The sequence below is a fragment of the Condylostylus longicornis genome, unplaced genomic scaffold (assembly GCF_029603195.1).
Source record: "Condylostylus longicornis isolate FDR11 unplaced genomic scaffold, ASM2960319v2 ptg000048l, whole genome shotgun sequence".
Lineage (NCBI taxonomy): Eukaryota > Metazoa > Arthropoda > Insecta > Diptera > Dolichopodidae > Condylostylus > Condylostylus longicornis.
In genome coordinates, this window is record NW_026578017.1 from 5,955,231 (window position 1) to 5,973,254 (window position 18,024).

The 18,024-nt window shown below is 27.1% G+C and overlaps 1 protein-coding gene across 1 annotated transcript in view; it reads right to left on the reverse strand.

The window, feature by feature from the left end:
- The window catches only part of LOC129610822 (semaphorin-2A-like), an 86,559-nt gene that overhangs the window by 43,407 nt on the left and 25,128 nt on the right, over positions 1-18,024 (reverse strand). The window contains exon 3 of the mRNA XM_055523568.1: positions 6,909-6,960. Coding sequence (XP_055379543.1) covers positions 6,909-6,960 — 52 coding nt within the window. The remainder of the gene's footprint in view (positions 1-6,908; positions 6,961-18,024) is intronic.

The following is an 18,024-nucleotide window of genomic DNA, read 5'->3' on the forward strand; positions in this document are numbered from 1 at the left end:
ATTGAGAAAATAAAAAACAAACTAGAAAGAATTAAAGAAAAAAGTATTGGAAAAGTTTGGAAATAAAAATTTTCTTTGTAATATCATTCCCGGCTTTTTCTTTCATTTTGTTGTAGTTTCGCTCTTTAAAGTTTTATAAAAATTTATTTCCTATTCTCAAGATTCTTGTTTGTTTTTTTCTATATTTTGTCTTGATTTTCTCGTATTCGTGTCTGATAATTTTAAAAACTTGATAAAAACGGGCGAACGATATTTATAAAAATGAGACAATAACTTTGAAGTTTAAGTTTTAAAAAATAAAAATAACGAAACTTAAACAAACATATGGTAAACCTTGAAAGAATCCCAAAAGTCTTCAAAACCGTGTACCTACATAGAAAGATCAGCAAATAGTTTTGGGAAATATTCGAAACTTTTTAATATAACACAAAATTGTGACACATACTACAAGAAATTAACTTTCATGTACGTAAACAAAGTTAACAAACGCATCTTGTTTCACATTAGAGAAGTTCTAAAAATCCCTCCAAGTGTATGAACGTATTAATTTCATAATGTCGTGTTTATATTGATGTCAAAAGAATTATTATTCAAGAAAATAACTTGATAGTCGTTTTCAAAATGCCTGAAATAAAAATGTCAGAATTATTTACACAAAATAAAATTTCAATTATTCTAAGTAAAAAGAATCTCAAATGGTTGTACCGTTTTGTAATTTAAAAAGTCAACAAGGAAACGCATTATTATTATGGTGTACGCTTTACTTTCAAACATTTCAGCTGCAAAAAATAAAGAAAGAAAAGCAAAATTTCTAATTTTGAAAGTTCCGTTTTCGCCGACTGAATTCGTCGCGATAAACCGGAAATAGAATAATAACGTAAAACAACTTCTACAAGAAAAACAAATACTTTCAGCTCTTCTCTTTGAGTATTTTCCTGCGAATAAGGAAGGTATTGTTTTAGTGCCAAGATTCATGTGCCAGTAATCGCTTTTGAAAGCCACAATTACGTTTTTGTCCACTTATATGGAAAATATCAATAGGTTTCTCTTAAATTTCATAGCTATTCAAATTCCGGCTATCGAAATGAAAAAAATAATTTTCTGAGGATATTCACGCTTAGACGTTTAACAAAAATTTGAGTTCTTATAGAAAATTAGTATCCAAAGAGTAATTTTTTGATTCTTAGAACCGAATTTGCATACTACTTAGTCGTTTACTAATTTTCTAAAAAAATTGAATTTATTTCACTTGTAAATATTTTTTCTACAACCTTGCAAAATTCTATCGCTTAGCTTTTAGATGCGTTGAAATTTGACGGTTTCACCAAGAATATTGTCTATATTTTCTTCGTTCGGTTATACGCCGAACACATCAGATTCTTTATTAACTTTTATTATTTATTTTCAATATTTATTCTTAAAACATTTTTTTTATTTTTTTCTACCCTCTTATATTCTCTAATTTTCTTGTTCAACATTTATAGTATTCGAATGTGAACAGATTTTAAAAACTTCACTTCCTTTTAAGGAAATCAATTTTATACTTTTTTCTTGTCCTAAAAGGAAAAAGTTTTTAACAATTTTCACAAAAAATTTTATACCGTCACATTCCAATTGCAATAGAATATTATTCTTATTGAGTTTTATGGTTCTTTTTCAATATTTCACTCATAAAACCTACACGTCTTCTCTAATTTTTAAACATTTTGTATTGTTACTATAAAAATCGATGCGAAAATTGAAAAATTGAATCGAATAGTATGTATGGAACTGCATCCTGTGCAAATAACAATTGAATGAAACCACAAGTTAGACTATACAAAATTTAAAAGAGAATTTGACATTTTTGTTAATAAATAAAAATATTTTTATTCTATTTATGCATGTGGAAAGCTCTTAAAAATCACACATACAAATAAGTATTGACAGTTAAATTTCTCAGAAATTTTTAAATTTGTTGTATTTCTTTTTTTCAGTTTCTTCTTTTTATATTTTACGTGTACATAAAGTTTTTAGATGGTTTGTGATTATCAGACTATGGTGGGTTGTTGTGATTTTTTCATCGACAAATAATTTATTTGAAATACATGACGTACAATAGAGATATTACACGTTCAATAAGGTAAATAAGGCTTTTCGGCTTCATAGTCCTTTTTACTGCCTAAAATGTATTTATAATAATAATATTACAGTTAGATGTTGGTTAAGTCTATATTATTAAGCTGTGGCTACAAAAGCCGGATAGTATCAATCTATAACGTATTGACGTACAAAAGCAAATTGTTTCATTAAACTGGAAAAAGCCATGAGAACGGGTTTATGTATAAAATTATTAAATTATATAGTTGATGATTTTTTATTCATGATGGCTTGTAGCTTTTCATGATGGTGAAGAAACAAAAATTTTAAGTTCATTGTCAGGCAGTTTTGCTCATTCAGTTGATTATAAAATAGATTGTGAAAAGTGAACTGGTGTGATCACATACGAAAGGTACTAAAGTGCTTTTGCAAGTGTTGTGGTTTCCATTTTTCAATATTTATATTGAGAACCTAATTGATTAGTAAAAAATTACCTACAGCCTTAATAATGATTTCCAAAAATTTCTTCGATTTTATTGTTGTAGACCTCTTCGACACCTTTTCAATTGTATTCTGCAAAGTTACATTTTTTTGTTAACTTTTTCATGGCCTTTATGATTTTTTTCGGAATTTGGAACGTCTTAAGGCTGATTTATGAAAGAATTTCCGAATCAAAGTTACAAGAGTTTGATGATTCTTGACTGCGATCAAATTGGGCTGTGTCAAACTAGCTCATAGTTCTCGAAAAAATGAGAATTTCAATTTAAAATTTTAAAACTATTTGAATAATTTCTTTGAACAACTGTTTGGGTGGAAATTTATATCTACTGACTTATTATTAATTCACATGCATTTATGCATAAATACTATTGTAAATTTTGTATACAGCCATAATTACAAATAGAACTTTTCTATAAAATTTATAAAAAGTTTTTTGTAATTTACAATTTTGGCAACAAATATTTCGACTAACACACAATATTTTCTTTTACTGCTTTTTAGTTGCATCAGCTCAAAAATTTATGATTTCGGTAACAAACACAAAAAAAAAAAACACGTAATCCAGAAAAATCTTAAAATAAAACAAGCAGACCCGCTTGTTAGATATTTTGGCATAAAAAAAAAAAACAGCAACAACAACATCGCAAACTCTTTGTAAGCCAACTATAAACTTTTTGTTCTGTACAATATGCAAGTATATTACGCAAAAAAAAAAACATAATTCAGACTTTATTAAAAAGTAATGTAAAATTATCAAAAGCAATAAAAACTATAAAAGAAAAATCACAAGAAAAATAAAACATGGAAATGATAGCGAAACACAAAATTCTGTGACTAAAGTAAAATTTCGCTCAATTTTCATCGTACGTGTAAATTTACCGTTATCAAAAATTCTTTTAGCGAAAATAATATTATTATCCTTATTTGAAAAACGTATGTAAGGTTGCTCTTTGTTTCTGTTTCTTGTTTTTCCCAGCATTTTTTTTTATAATTTTGGTTGGCTGAAATCTTTTTCGCTCTTTTTTTTATTTCTTCATAAAACTTGACTCTTTTTTTTTATTATTACCTTAATACCTTTTTAAAAATTTGATTTCAGTATTTTGCCAAAAAAAAAAAGAAAAAAAGTTTTTCGATTCACGTTTCGTTTCTATATTCTTAGTTAAAAGTTTCTTTGCATTTTCCATACTTTGTAACGATAATTTTAATTTTTCTTTTTTTTTCTGGTAGAACTTTCCTTTTAACTTTTACACGTCATCTTTATAAATTTCAAATGAGAAATAAAGTCCAAAGTGTAAAATTAGAAAAAATAAAAATATATGTACATACATAAGTTCACACATACATTAGGTACAGCCATAAAAAAATATTTTCAGGGAAAAGTTTAATATTTTCTAATCTTTTTTGAAATTTCAAAGAAACTTAAAATAATCAAAGAAACCCAAAATAAATAGGAGAATAATGAAGTTAATATTTTTCACAGTGTATTTTTAATGGTGGAAATTTTTTTTTCTTAGAAATATCGCGAAATATTCCAATTTTACAAAACTTTTAGAGACATAAACATGTGCCTTAAAATTTCATTTTCCATAATATAAGTAAGACTCAATCTTACTTAGATTTTATTTGTCCAAACCATAATTCACTCATTGAATTGGAGTCCCTAATGTAAACAAAACGAATACCACAATGTTAAGCGATGAAATTTAAATTTATTTTTGTATCTCAATTTTTTTAACACTAATTATTATTTTGAAATCATATTTTTAACATATTTCAGTGAATGGGTAATTACAGTGACTATTATTATTTAATCTTATTTCTAAAGTCTCAATTCATGTTTATTTTGCTACAGAAATCTTCAAAAACAACTTTTGAAAGCAAGTTAATCTCTAAATTTATACGGAATTATAGATACAAAACTGAAAATAAGTTGTAAATAAGGTTTTATTAATTTTAAGATTCTATAGTTTAGTAAAAATATGCGTAAAATCGGAGAATGTGAGCTAATACTCTTTACCAGAGTCTCGACTTCCTTGGCGGGAAAGATATACGCACATATGTACATATGCAATATAATCATATTTTTGAATGTAGTGAAATTTAAGTGGTATACTCTCATTTTCTTCCAGCTCATGTCAGTTAGCCTATATTATTAAAATGAAAAAAATATGCCTCATGTCGTTATTGCTATAACACTGCACAAGAACAAAGAAATTTATCAAAAAGCGAAAATTTCTGAACAATTGAAATAACAGCACCAAAGTTTTACGCATATTGACATAAATATAAATGATTTACTAAATTAAACAAGATGGGAACACATTACTATTTACTGATTTTCATTTGAAACGCTAAAAAAAGTTAATCACTTATTAAACTTAATTACCAATGAAAAAAAAAGCATGTCGTTTAATTAAACTAGCTGAATGACATTTTTGGAACTGATGTGCCCTATTATAGCGCAGAAACATCCTAGAAGAAGTTTCAGTAAAATGGCATTCTAGACTCACTCAGGTAACTGTGATACAACAAGAAGAGGTAATTTTTGATATTGAAAAATCAAATTAAGGTAACTCTATGATATTTGGCATGAAAGTGTCAAATTATAGTCCATTCAGCTCCAGGTTTTGATTTGATAACCAGAATTTTAAGGCATTAGGTATAATTCAGTTGGATAAGACTGAAATGTTAATACACATACGTAATGTATGTTCAAACGATTATAATATTTATGTTTATTAAATACTCGTATGTATGTAACTATTTTTTAGCAAAAACATTAAAATATTTTAGTATATGTTTGTGTATGATGAATAGAGCAACATATTAAAAAAGCTGATGTGGTCAGCGCATAACCGAGCGAGAGTTTAGAGAAAATGTTGCATAAGATTATGAAAATGCCCTTAATTACTTCTTTCAAATTATAAGGACGCTTATAAGCTTTTTAGTAACATACCGGGAAATAAGTAGATTTGGCTTTTAATGCAGTTTAATTTTTGTAGTTCGGTTTACGTGAAAAGTTTGTCAGTTTCTTCCGGTAGAAACTGAAACTCAAATATTAAATTTCAATAAATTCTGTCAATAGCTCTTAAAAAATATAAAATCGACCCATACTTCGGTTTCAGAGCCCTGATATTTCCAAAAATCTTAGAAATTCATTGATTTAACATCCTGAATTCATGTATTATATTTTACTTTATAGTTGGTTATTACTCTTTATTGGCACAAAAATGTAAATTTGGTCCGATTTCTACCAAATGTTGGGTGCTATCTTGCAGTGTCAAACGAGTCTTACATATAAAATTTCAAGCTAATCATTTGAATATTTTCTTTAAAATTACCAAAAATATAAAATCGTCTAGTAATAAAGAGTCTAGTTTCCGATATCTGACATATCACAAAAGTTGATCAATTCGTGACATAACCAAAGTCAACTCAGGCATATATTTTCATGAAAAACGGTTCAATCGAAATTTGGATACACATTGCACGACAGATTGACAGACAGACTGATATTGCGACAGATCGACTGTCTGATGTACCGACAGACATTTCTCTAAAAATAGTCTAGTTACGCTTTAATATAACGGAGAAGCGCATTTCCCTCGAAAACGTAAAATTGGTACCATCACATAATCTCCTTTACTGTATGCAATGCGGTCAGTAAAACGAACAAACTTAATAGAAAAAAATTTTTCTTGTTATTGCAGCAAAGAATTTCTTTTATAAAGAGGGGGAAATATACTAATAAAATTTTTCTCTTTTTGTATCCGCATAAGGATAAAAGAGAGCGTGTCACGAGATTTGCTTTAATAATTTTTACTTTTACAAATTATTTTATATTTTTCTCTTGTTTTGTCAAAAAATTTAAAATGTCAATAAAGTAACAGATAGATTTTTTTCGAAAATAAAAAACATGTTTGAATTTTTAAAGAATTTTTCTTAACTTTTTAATAGAATCAGACAAATAGAACAGAGAAAGTTCGAACTCATGTACTCATATAAGCCAATTTAAAAGTTTTATCACATTTTCACTTCTCCCGGATTTTTTTCTACTGTCTGTAGTATTTTAGTTCATTTGAAATATTGTATTTGACTTGATTATGCAAAGTAAATTATTTTTTTATGATATTAATTTTAACATAATCAAAAATAATTCGTGGGACTGAATTGAATATAATTTTAAACTATTATGAAGGGTGGTTGCAAGGCATACAATTTATGTGTTAGAGAAACTATAATGTACGTATAACAGTTTCGATAAAAGTTTGTGAATATAGATTGTAGGCGAAAAACTGAAAATTTCAACAATAATAAAATGTACTTACATCGCACAGAGATTGACTGATGTTTTGTAAATTGAGGCGAAATACTCGATCCCTGAAATAAACGAATAAAAAAAGGTTATAAGTTTGTTTTAAATTTTTATTTAATTCAAGTAAAATAATTAAATTTAATCGTTAATTTAAGTGAAATCAGATATTAATGAAATTATCGCAAATTTTTTTTATAATACATCAAGAAAAATTTATGCAAATCATTACTTTAGTTATAAATTTTAGATTCTCATTTCACATTGATTGTTTATTGGAGTAACAGGGTTGCCAAAGGAGGAAAAAAATATTTCACAAAGTTAAAAAAAAATATTGAAATGTTAAACAGCGCGCATTGATCTTATTTTCCTGAAAAATGCGTCAGTTAGTTGAAGTTGAGTTTCAGAGCGCACAGAAGAATATAACGCATCTCGTTAAAAATATTTTATTGCGTCTCTCGGTCACGGAAGAGTTCATTCCTGTTGAAAATTTGGCATTCGAAATTGGATGTCATCACGTGTATGCAGTATGGTACCCGTGATGACACCATTCAGTAGTGGTATTATATGTTTTCAGTAGGTATATAATATATATATATCAGTAACGATACATATGGATATATGACTATTTTGGGCAAAAGAGAAAAAATTTGCTCTCAACTGCAGTGGAATTTTTACAAGTAAGAATTTTTCACTTTTGATAGAGAATGTATTAAAATGGCACACGAATCTATTATGTCTTTTCAGTTATTTTTTAACATTTACACTATTTATATTAACAACAACAAGTAGGTACTTATCAATCGAGGCAAAATTAAAATTAAAAGTTAAATTGCTTAGTTTTTCTGCATTTCATTTTGTTCATTTTTAATATTCAAAATTTCTGCTATAAAAAAATTAAAGAACAAAATTTTTTAGAAAATTTATTTTTGTTACAATGTTGAAAGCGAAACTGTTCAAAAAGCCTATAATATTTAAAGTTTTAACAACTTTCTATTAAATATTTTGTCATGCAATTGTCTACCAATAAATCACTATAATTCCAGTTGTTGTGTCGTAAGTTACTTAATTTAAATTTGATATTTTCAAAGTCAACTCATAATTAGGTGCGTTTACAAAATAAAATAACCTCGTAATTTTGCCTCTGTAATCTGCCAATTTATTTTACGATTATTTAGCTATATATTTTCCCAAAAATATTTTTTTTCTGGAAAAAATAAAAAAAAAACAAAATCTGACGTGATCAGCACCTGACCGACTGTTTTATTTATTTTCTAAGTAATAATTATAAATTCCAACAAACATGTTCTTAGTTCACCTCCAAACAGAAAAGTGCATTTTTCTCTTTCAGTAAAGCAGCGTTTCCGGGAATTCGATATTCATGACAAGTTTGCAAATTATGAGCACAACAACTGTTGTTAAAAATATTTTAAATATAAGAATTCGAAAAAAGCCCGTTCATGTTTTAAAAAATCCGTCTTGCTATAAACCCGATAGATATCTTGTTATTAGATGTAGCTAAAATTGACTCGACTTGTTATTCTCCTACATTCTTAGGAAAAGTGTGAATGTTGCTGTCAGTCTGTCAGCTAATGTTTCAGAAAAAATCTTGTCTGACAAAATTTATAATCGTATATAAAATTTCGACAAAACCTGTTAATTACGATCAAAAGTGTAACTCAGATAACATTTTTCAACAACAGACAATATGAAATAGTTGGTTAAGGTTTCTTTATCATGGGCAAAAGAATTTTCATTGAAATATTGACATGTGAAATAAGATGTGAAGACAATACCTCTTTTGTTGTAAGCAATGCGGTTGGTAAAAATGCGTGAAATTTTATTTTACTTGTCCGTCTTTTAATTTTTGTGGTTTGTTTTTTTTTTATAAAAAATTTTAAAATAAAATTAATGGTGTCAAAGTAACTAGAAAACAGTGAGTTGTGTTTAAAGTTAATAAAATAAGAAAGATTCCTAGTAATTTCAAAGACCTTCCCTTAAAATCCCCTTTACCCATTATAATTGCTAATCAAATATTATTAAACATTATGTGCTCCTACATATTTTTTTAAGAAAATTTCACTACCAAGAAAGTTCTCACCCCATTTTTAATAAAGTGTACGACAAGTTGTTTAAGTTCAGTTAAAAGAAAGAAAAATAATCGAAAAAAAAATACAATTTGTCAAGTTATAAAGAAAAGAGCATGACAAAAAATAAGAATAAATTTTTGACAAGTAATTCATTTATTTTAATTCTTTGACGTTCTTCACATCGCGCGTTTGAGTTTTTTACTATGCTTAAGCATAAAAAATATGACTGATTTTTTAAAGCAAAGGCATTGAAATGATTTTAAGAATTATTAAAATTAAAAATGAAGGAAAGCTGTTAATATTTGTAGAAGGTTAAAGACAAGGTCAATAAATATCTATATGAGATTTATTTAATATTGATTGATATGTCGTTTATGCAATAAGATAATATCATGGTGATGGAGGGCCCACTGAAGTGGAAAATATTTTAATTAATTTTTATTTAAAAATTTTTATTTCTTGTCCTTTTATATACTTTTCTTTATAGCTAAACTCGAAAAGAATAAAATAAATTTGTTTAAAGCTTTAATATAAGTTTTAAATTATTTTCTAAGTGTAGACAGTTTTGGTTCTCGTTTTCAAAAAACACTACAAAAATTTTAAATTTTTATTGATTTTTATCGATTTCCTTAAAAAAAATACTTTATAAAAAATAGACTTCTTTGTTGGCAAACTATGGAAGCCATATTTCTACTTAATATTTCAGACCAAAGGCCTTATGCAGTAAGAATAATGTATAATAGAAATACCTGAGCTATAGACGTTTAGACTTCTCAAGATATTCAAATTTGTTGAAAATTTATATCTCATGTGAGTAGGGTATATCTCGTGGGAGCAGAACGGAGTAGGGTAGACGTATAGGATAGGCCACTCTCACCCTAATGCCCTTAATCTGTAGTCCACAAGTTATATTGAGTTACTGACTGTCAATTCTAAATTTAGAAAATTAAGCAAAAAAAAATACTTCTATTTTCTAAGTAAAGTTTAAATTCGTTGTATAAATTTCAAGAAATACTAAAATAAAATTCCAAAAAATTATGTATAAAATTAACTATTTTACGCGATTTGGTGCTACAAGTTGTTTCTGTGAAAATTGTTGAAGAAATCTTTATTTTGAAAAATATTGCCTTCTTTGTTTTGACTTTTTTTGGTTTTTAAAACTGAGGAAACTAGGTGTTTCTAATGGCAGGACTAATTTTTTTAGTTCTTACGCGGCAATATTTTATAACAAAAATATAAACTGAATTAGTATGAGGTGCAAAAATGAAATATTTCATTTTAACAGCCTATTTGTAAAAATATTTTTGGTACTACAATCTTCATGCATATTTTAAATATTCTTCGACAAATAATAAAATGAGTTTTGCATGATTTCCACTGAAGTGTCGATATAATTTTATATTATTCTTAAACTTTTTCCATAGTTGTGCTACAACCATTTAATTCCACCACGTGTAAAATTTTCGAAAATATCACGTAAATGTAGAATAAATCTTTATATTATTAAACTGATAAACCAAATGAAATGGAAAAACTCCAGTACTTTTTTTAAGATTATAATATCTAATTCAACTCTTGGAATAATATTGCCTCATTTCAAAACTTACAATACATAAAATAATTTGTTTATTTTTGTAGTAGCAAATAATATTATGTTGTCCTTGAATTAACTTTTATTTAATTACAAAGTTTGCAAATATTGTGATTCCAGGAAACTTAATCACCTAATTATCAAATTATTTCTGGGAAATATGCTAATGGATTTTACAAATTATATTTTGTATCATTACATTAGAGTAGACATATAAAAAAAATTATATTTATAATATTAATCCTATAGGAAATATTGTGTTGAACTCATCCAACTAAAATTGATTACCTATGTTATAATAAAATATTCACTTGTTCTATCACTAGGTATGCCAGGTTTATATTATACGATAGCTTATGCTATGTAGCATCTGTTTTCTTAAAAATTCGTTTAGAAACACTTACAAAGCAAGCTTTTTTTTCAACAACAATTTTCGTTTCGGTGGTTGCAAATATCTTCTCTTTATGTCTCATAACTGTAAGAATTTTGCCGTATACTCGTAGTTTTTTAAGGATTACGTTGTTCGTTATTACATTTTAATCTGGTATTTGGTTAATAATTTTAAAATTTTGAATTTGATCTTCAGGTGAGACAGGTTAAAGATGTTCATTTCAAATTTTAAATTTTATTAATTTAATTCTCATATAAAATTTCGTTTAATACTACAGTGCATTTTTGTTTAGATCTATGTAGAAATTTCATAGGTTATTTGACGATTTTTTCAAATGCATGTTTACTAAGCCTTCATAAAACACTTTTTCTTTTAACATTTGTGGTATCCCCACATTTAAAAGCGATTTCTCAAAGATTTCATCTAAATGTCATTTTTTATCACACTGCCTCAATTACAAAACTATATAGCCATTTTGAACGCTTTATAAACAAAAATGTGAATTGATTTTCACTTTATTGAGTGGAAATTGATGGACTTAAATAAATAATTCATGTAAATTTTTTCGTAATCTGAAAAAATTTAAAATAAATTTAAAATAAGTAAAAACATAAAAATGTGTTTTTTCTTGGATTATTTTCGCATTAATCCAAATTTTATTATACGAAATATTTTCACATAAATTTGTTATTCCTTTGCCATTCATAACATTTTTATTTAAATTATTGAAAAAATTTTAAATTCAGTCTAATGCAAACACGACAATAATGCAACTTTTGTGATGCAAAGGAAAGTGGCATGCGATTTTTTTATTTAGCAAGTTTATGAAAAAATTCAACAATAAATCCAAAATCTCCTCAGGCTCAAAAACTAAAGCACCCAATCAGCCGCCAATATGAAATATGGTATTTAAAATTGGGTATCCCAAAATGTACATGTCCAACGGCGCATTAATAATTTTGTTTTTTCTTTTTTTTATTAATTTTGAACATAAGTTTATTTATTTATTTTTATACTATTAATTTTCTTTTTCTTCCCTTTAAGCTCTGTGTTTAGAGAGCCTTAGAGGTTATCTTAATGTATTTGCTTTAAAAGCAATCAATTTAGATTTGAAAGAAAATAAATCAAAAATAAAATTAAGAATAAAGAAAAGAAATAAGTGAGGAACAAGGAATCCTATTTTTGGTTTACATTATTACATTTTTTTTCTGTTTTAATATGGTAGTGATGTTTGCGAACCATTAAACCAAAAATTTTATTGAGATTTATTTCGGTAATTTAACATAAAATTAAGTATGAAATTTATTGCTTCATTATAAATGACTTTTTCCTTTCTTCCTGTTAAATTTTTGTTATATTTTATAAATATCATATAATTGCATATTTTTGATATAATTTAAAAAAGTTTACTTGGCAGTATACCGTGTTCCTACTAAAAAGGATGAAAATTATTGTATAATAAAAATATTTGAAATTACGAAGTGATTTTCAAAATAATTTTTTAGATATTAATCATTATAAAAATTTTGATATTAAGGAGAAACACTCTAGAGAGAGAGAAAATTTAAAATCATGTTAAGAAAATATCAATGTCTTAAAATTTCAGAAGTATTACAAGAAATATTTGCGAAAAATAAATAACCATAATTCAAAATATGGAGTGGTTTTTAATTCTTATCTCGGTGAATTTATCGACTTTGACTAGTAATTGAAGTTGGCTTTAGTTACAAGGTGAAGGTGACTATAGTTTCTTTGATATTATTGTTAAGATTATAGTGATTATTGAAATATTAGTGTAGAATGGGAATTTAGGTATAAGCGGAAATTTTAGATAAAACCAGTGGTTAATAAAGAAGCACTTTTCACTTAAAAAAGTGAGAATAGTTTTCCCAAAAACAATGTACTAGCTATTTCAATTACTTTCATTTAAAATACCAAAATATTAGCAATTTTATTAAAAATATAATTATTAGGACGAGGCAAAAAAAATTGAGGAAGATGTAACAGAAAGTTATGTAAATTTGTAGATAAACAACTAGACTTTTAATACTTCGATCTTGTAGAAATTTGTGGAAAAAATTAGAAAAAAAAATCTGATGTGATCAGCACATAACCGACCGCAATGTATATTGTATAGATTAGTAAAAGTGTTCCAGAAGATTATGAAAATGCGTTTTAAAGACTTCTTTACATTTTTAGGTTTTTAGTTAACGCACCTAGAAAAATGTGAATTTGGCTCTTAGTAGAGTTTGATTTTGTGCCGTCCGAATTATGCGAATTAATAATTCGTCAGTAACTTCTGGTAACAAGTAGAGCTCAAATATTAAATTTCAAGAAATTCCATCAATTCGTTCCGTAGATATGACCCCCAGATCAGTTTGCGAGCCCTGATCTTTCCAAAAATTTATAGATTCATTGTTTTAATACCTAGAATTTAATAACCAGTTGACTGCTTTTCATTATATAAGCAAAAATGTATATTTGGCCCCTAGTAAACGTCCAGTTCGGGTTCAATCTGCCACCTGATTTCCTCCGAAAGTTAGGAGATTTCACGGACGGTCGAGCGAAGCTTATATACGAAATTTTAACCAATTCTGTTGAATATTTTCTTCACGATGCTCAAAAATGTAAAACAGGCCCGGTAAAAGTGCAGTTCCCGAGGCCAGACATATCCCAAAAGTTGATCAATCCGTGCCATAGTCGAAATACACTTACATATAAAATTTCATCAAAATCGGTTCAACCGAACTTGAGGTAAACGCGTGAACAAACAGACAAACAGGCCGACAGACTGACAGACCGATAGACCGACAGACCGACGGGTTGACAAAAATAGCTTATTTACACTTCCCTACCATGAAGAAGTACGTTCCCACCGAAAACTCGGTATGCAAAATTTGTTGCCATCACATAACCTACCTATTGCACACACAATGCAGTCGGCAATATGTGTGATGATCTATTCTACTGGGTAGATGAATCCGACAGCGTTGCTTTAATGCGCTTTTTAGCCCTTTTCCAAAAATTTTTTGAAAAAAGTGCTTATTAGTTTCACTCTGTCCATCCGTCCGCCCATCCGGCCGTCCGTCCGTTTGTCCGTGGACACTTTTTTTGTTTACAAAACTTCTACACCCTTGAAGATAGAAAGCCGAAATTTAATACGTACATAGATCTTTACTAGAAACTTATTTCCGTAGAACAAAATTTTTACCTATCTCTTCCCCTCTAAAAGTTATACCCCCCTAAAATCCTAAAAATGGCCTTTTTTTAACTATTTGTTGCATTTTTGAAATATTGCAAACGCTGAAAGGCTTGCTTCCCTTATACTACTGTTAAACTTTAAAAAAACAAAATGGCCGTTCAAATTTACCGTTACCTAAAATCCATTTTTTCAAAATTTTTGATGTCGTTTTTCTTCTAGGGGTTGTAGAGCCCGAAATTTTAACAGCTTTTAGATACTAATAAATAATTTATTTCGTTAGAAGAAAATTTTTTTCTCCACCCCCTCTCAACGCAATAAGTTAACGGTTAATTCCATAACATTAGAAAATATAATTATTTTTCTTAACTCACGCAATTAACCCTTAAAATCGAGCATTATGTTAAGTCCTCTTTAAATTAATTTTTGCTTGCATAAATGAAACAAAGGGACTACATAAATCGTTCATCCTAAAAAATATGCAATCCTCGAAATAGTTTCGTATATGAATGAAAATAATTTTAATAGTGTGATAGGTACATATATATAGACTGTATTTGTTGAAGGGAAAAGTGCTACAGCACAAACCATCGGTTTAACCGAACTTTATTCATTTTTGTGTCATCCTGAAATTATGCTATAATTTACCACGAATTTTCGAATATTATTAATGATAATATCGTTTTCTAAAAGCAATTGTTTTCTCTTATGGAAATTCTTACAAACTTATAGTTTGATCCCAACTTATTAATTTTTTATTACCGACCGTATTGTGTAAACAATAGGTAGGTTATGTGATGGCAACAAATTTTGCATATCGAGTTTTCGGTGAGAACGTACTTCTCCATAGTAGGGAAGTGTAAATAAACTATTTTTAGCAACCTGTCGGTCTGTCGGTCTGTCGGTCTGTCGGTCTGTCCGTCTGTCGGTCTGCGTGTGCACGCGTGTATCTCAAGTTCGGCTGAACCGATTTTGATGAAATTTTATATGTAAGTTTGTTTCCACCATGGCACGGATCGATCAACTTTTGGTATATATCAGGCCTCGGGAACTGCACTTTTTAGCGGGCCTGTTTTACATTTTTGAACATTTTGAAGAAAATATTCAACTGATTTACTTGAAATTTTATATATAAGCTTAGCTCGACCGTCCGCAAAAATTCGTATGTTTTGGAAGAAATCAGGCATCGGCAACTAGACGTTTACTACGGGCCAAATATACATTTTTGTGTATATAAAGAGAAATAATCAACCGATTTCATTGAAATTTAATATATGAACTCCTCGTATTAAAACAATGAACATGTAAATTTTTTGGAAAGATCAGGGCTCGAGAACTGATTTGCGGGCCGATTTTAAATTTTTCACCATATCCACAGAACAAATTGATGGAATTTCTTGAAATTTGATATTTGAGTTCTGGTTACCGAAACTAACTGGCGAGCATTTCAGGGAATTCGGGTAGCACAAAGCGAAACTCTACTAAGAGCCAAATTTACATTTTTCTAAGTATGTTAACTATAAGCTTACTAATGTTCTAAAAATTGGAAAGAAGTATTTAACAGACATTTTTATAATATTCTGTAACACTTTCATTTAACTAGACAATACACAATGCGGTCGGTTATGTGCTGACCACATCAGATTTTTTTATATATTTGTTAATTATTATAACATTAAAACTTCCTTTGCAATGTACCAGAAAGTTAAATTGTGAATTTTGTACAGTCTTTTATTTTAACACAAAACAAAATACATTGTATACTATAAAATATACGGGTGTATTTTATTGTTAATATTGAAATTTCTTTTAATAATTTTCAAAACAAAATACAAGTTTAATTTTATTTAATAATTTCTTTCTTAAAATCCTCTCATAAATCTTTAAACAAATTTTTATGATATGTAAAAATAATATTTAAAAATAAATTTTTATAAATAGTCGAAGGATTCACATTTTTTCCCATATATTTTATTTTCATTTTGCATAAATTTTAATCAGAAGAAAAATTTTATATTATTTTTTGTCTTTGAACAACTGAGACAAAACTTTAATTATTATTGAGAACTCACAGTTTAATATTTATGGGATCTTTTTTTTTTTATTTCATTTTCTTATAGCTATTAATTTTTTGCTTTTCTATTTTAAGAATATTGCTGCTTATTTGAGTTGCTTATTTGTACAGGGTGTGCCATTTTGAATTTTTCGTATATTGTCATAGACCAAAAAATGTAAAAAATATTTTCTTATTAGTCCTACTGTCTCTATATACGGTTGCAGGTCCGAAATTAAAGAGCTTATAAATAAAGCTAAAACTTTCTTGGTTAAATAAAATTTTTAAGTATTCATAAGATAGTATTTTTAAGTATTGCCTTGAAAAAACAGATTTTAAAAATTTTAAAAATGCAAAACTCTAAACCAAAAGGATTCTGTCAATTCTACAGACGCACAGGAATTGCAATTAACTTCTTCTACAAGAACATTAAAAATGATAAGCCAATGTGTTTCTTGAATTTATTCTTCACATTTACAGTTGTTGTCGCAAACTACTTACTTACTAATTTCTTAAAATAATTTTTCTTCTACACGGAAATGCTTTGCCAGTTTTAAATTAAATAATTTATACAGTGTGGTACAGTGCAGGTTCTACGGATTAACTAAAAATTTTTTTCTATTAATTCCACTGATGGTATATTTTTATACTATTATATGCAACTACATAACATTGATAGCAGCCTTTAAAATTTCTTTTTAATTCGTACAAGAAGATGAAGCGGCTTTTAGACAACCTTTCATACTATAAAATTACATTTTGGCATCACAAATGGCAAGAAAATCGTTTAATATTAATAAAAACTATTTTTTTTTCACTTATTCTACTTGCTATGCTTAGTTCAAAGTCAGATCTATATTATTTACTACAATTATCCCGTATAAATATTTAAAAACATAACAAAAAGAAGAAGAAAATTTCTCTATGTAATATAGAACAAAATTTATTTCCTTTTATGTATCATATTTATAGTTTAAAAGACAAAAAAAAATTAAATAGAAATTCAGCTCTAACAACAAAAAAAAACAAAAACAAACGACAATATTATGTCCTTTTTTTTAAGGCGAACAGTTATTATTTATTTTATAAAGCCACAGACCCCTACTTAACAGAAAACTTTACAATAATAATTAAAATGCTTTTAATAATAATGATCATAAAACTAATAAAAAATTTTAATATATTTGTAAGTATGTTTGTGTTAATATCCAAACACATTTCCATTCAAAATTTATGAACAGATGTATATAGACCGCAGAAGTTATTAAATAGGAGTAAAAAAGAAATAGAAAAGAAAACAAAAAAAAAAATTGTTGCTTGTTAAGAATGAATAAAAAATTAAAAGGATATTTACAAGTTTTTTTTTATTTTTGTTTTTGCTTTTAATGTAAGAATGTGTGAACACAAACACAAACGAGTGTGTGTTTATGAAATATGAATGAATAAAAAGTTTTGCGGAATGTTCAATAAACCAAAACAAAAAATAAAAATTTTTAATAAATTTTTCTTCAAGTAGAACGTATAATAGTTTCTTGTTAATAATTTCATTTAGAAAATTTTTCTTTCTATTTTGCCTTGAAGTTATAATTGGATTTTTTTTATTTTTCCTCTAGTTTAAATTTTTTTCTTCAAAATTAAAATTGTAAATAAAAAATAATATTATTTTATTTAATAAACTTTATTAAAAGCTGAAACAATAAAATAGGTTATTGTTATCTTTTTAATATATTTTAAAAAGATTAGACATTTTTATTAAAGAAATTATTCATGAGAAGGAAAATCTTCAAAATCAAAAAGAATTGATTGAA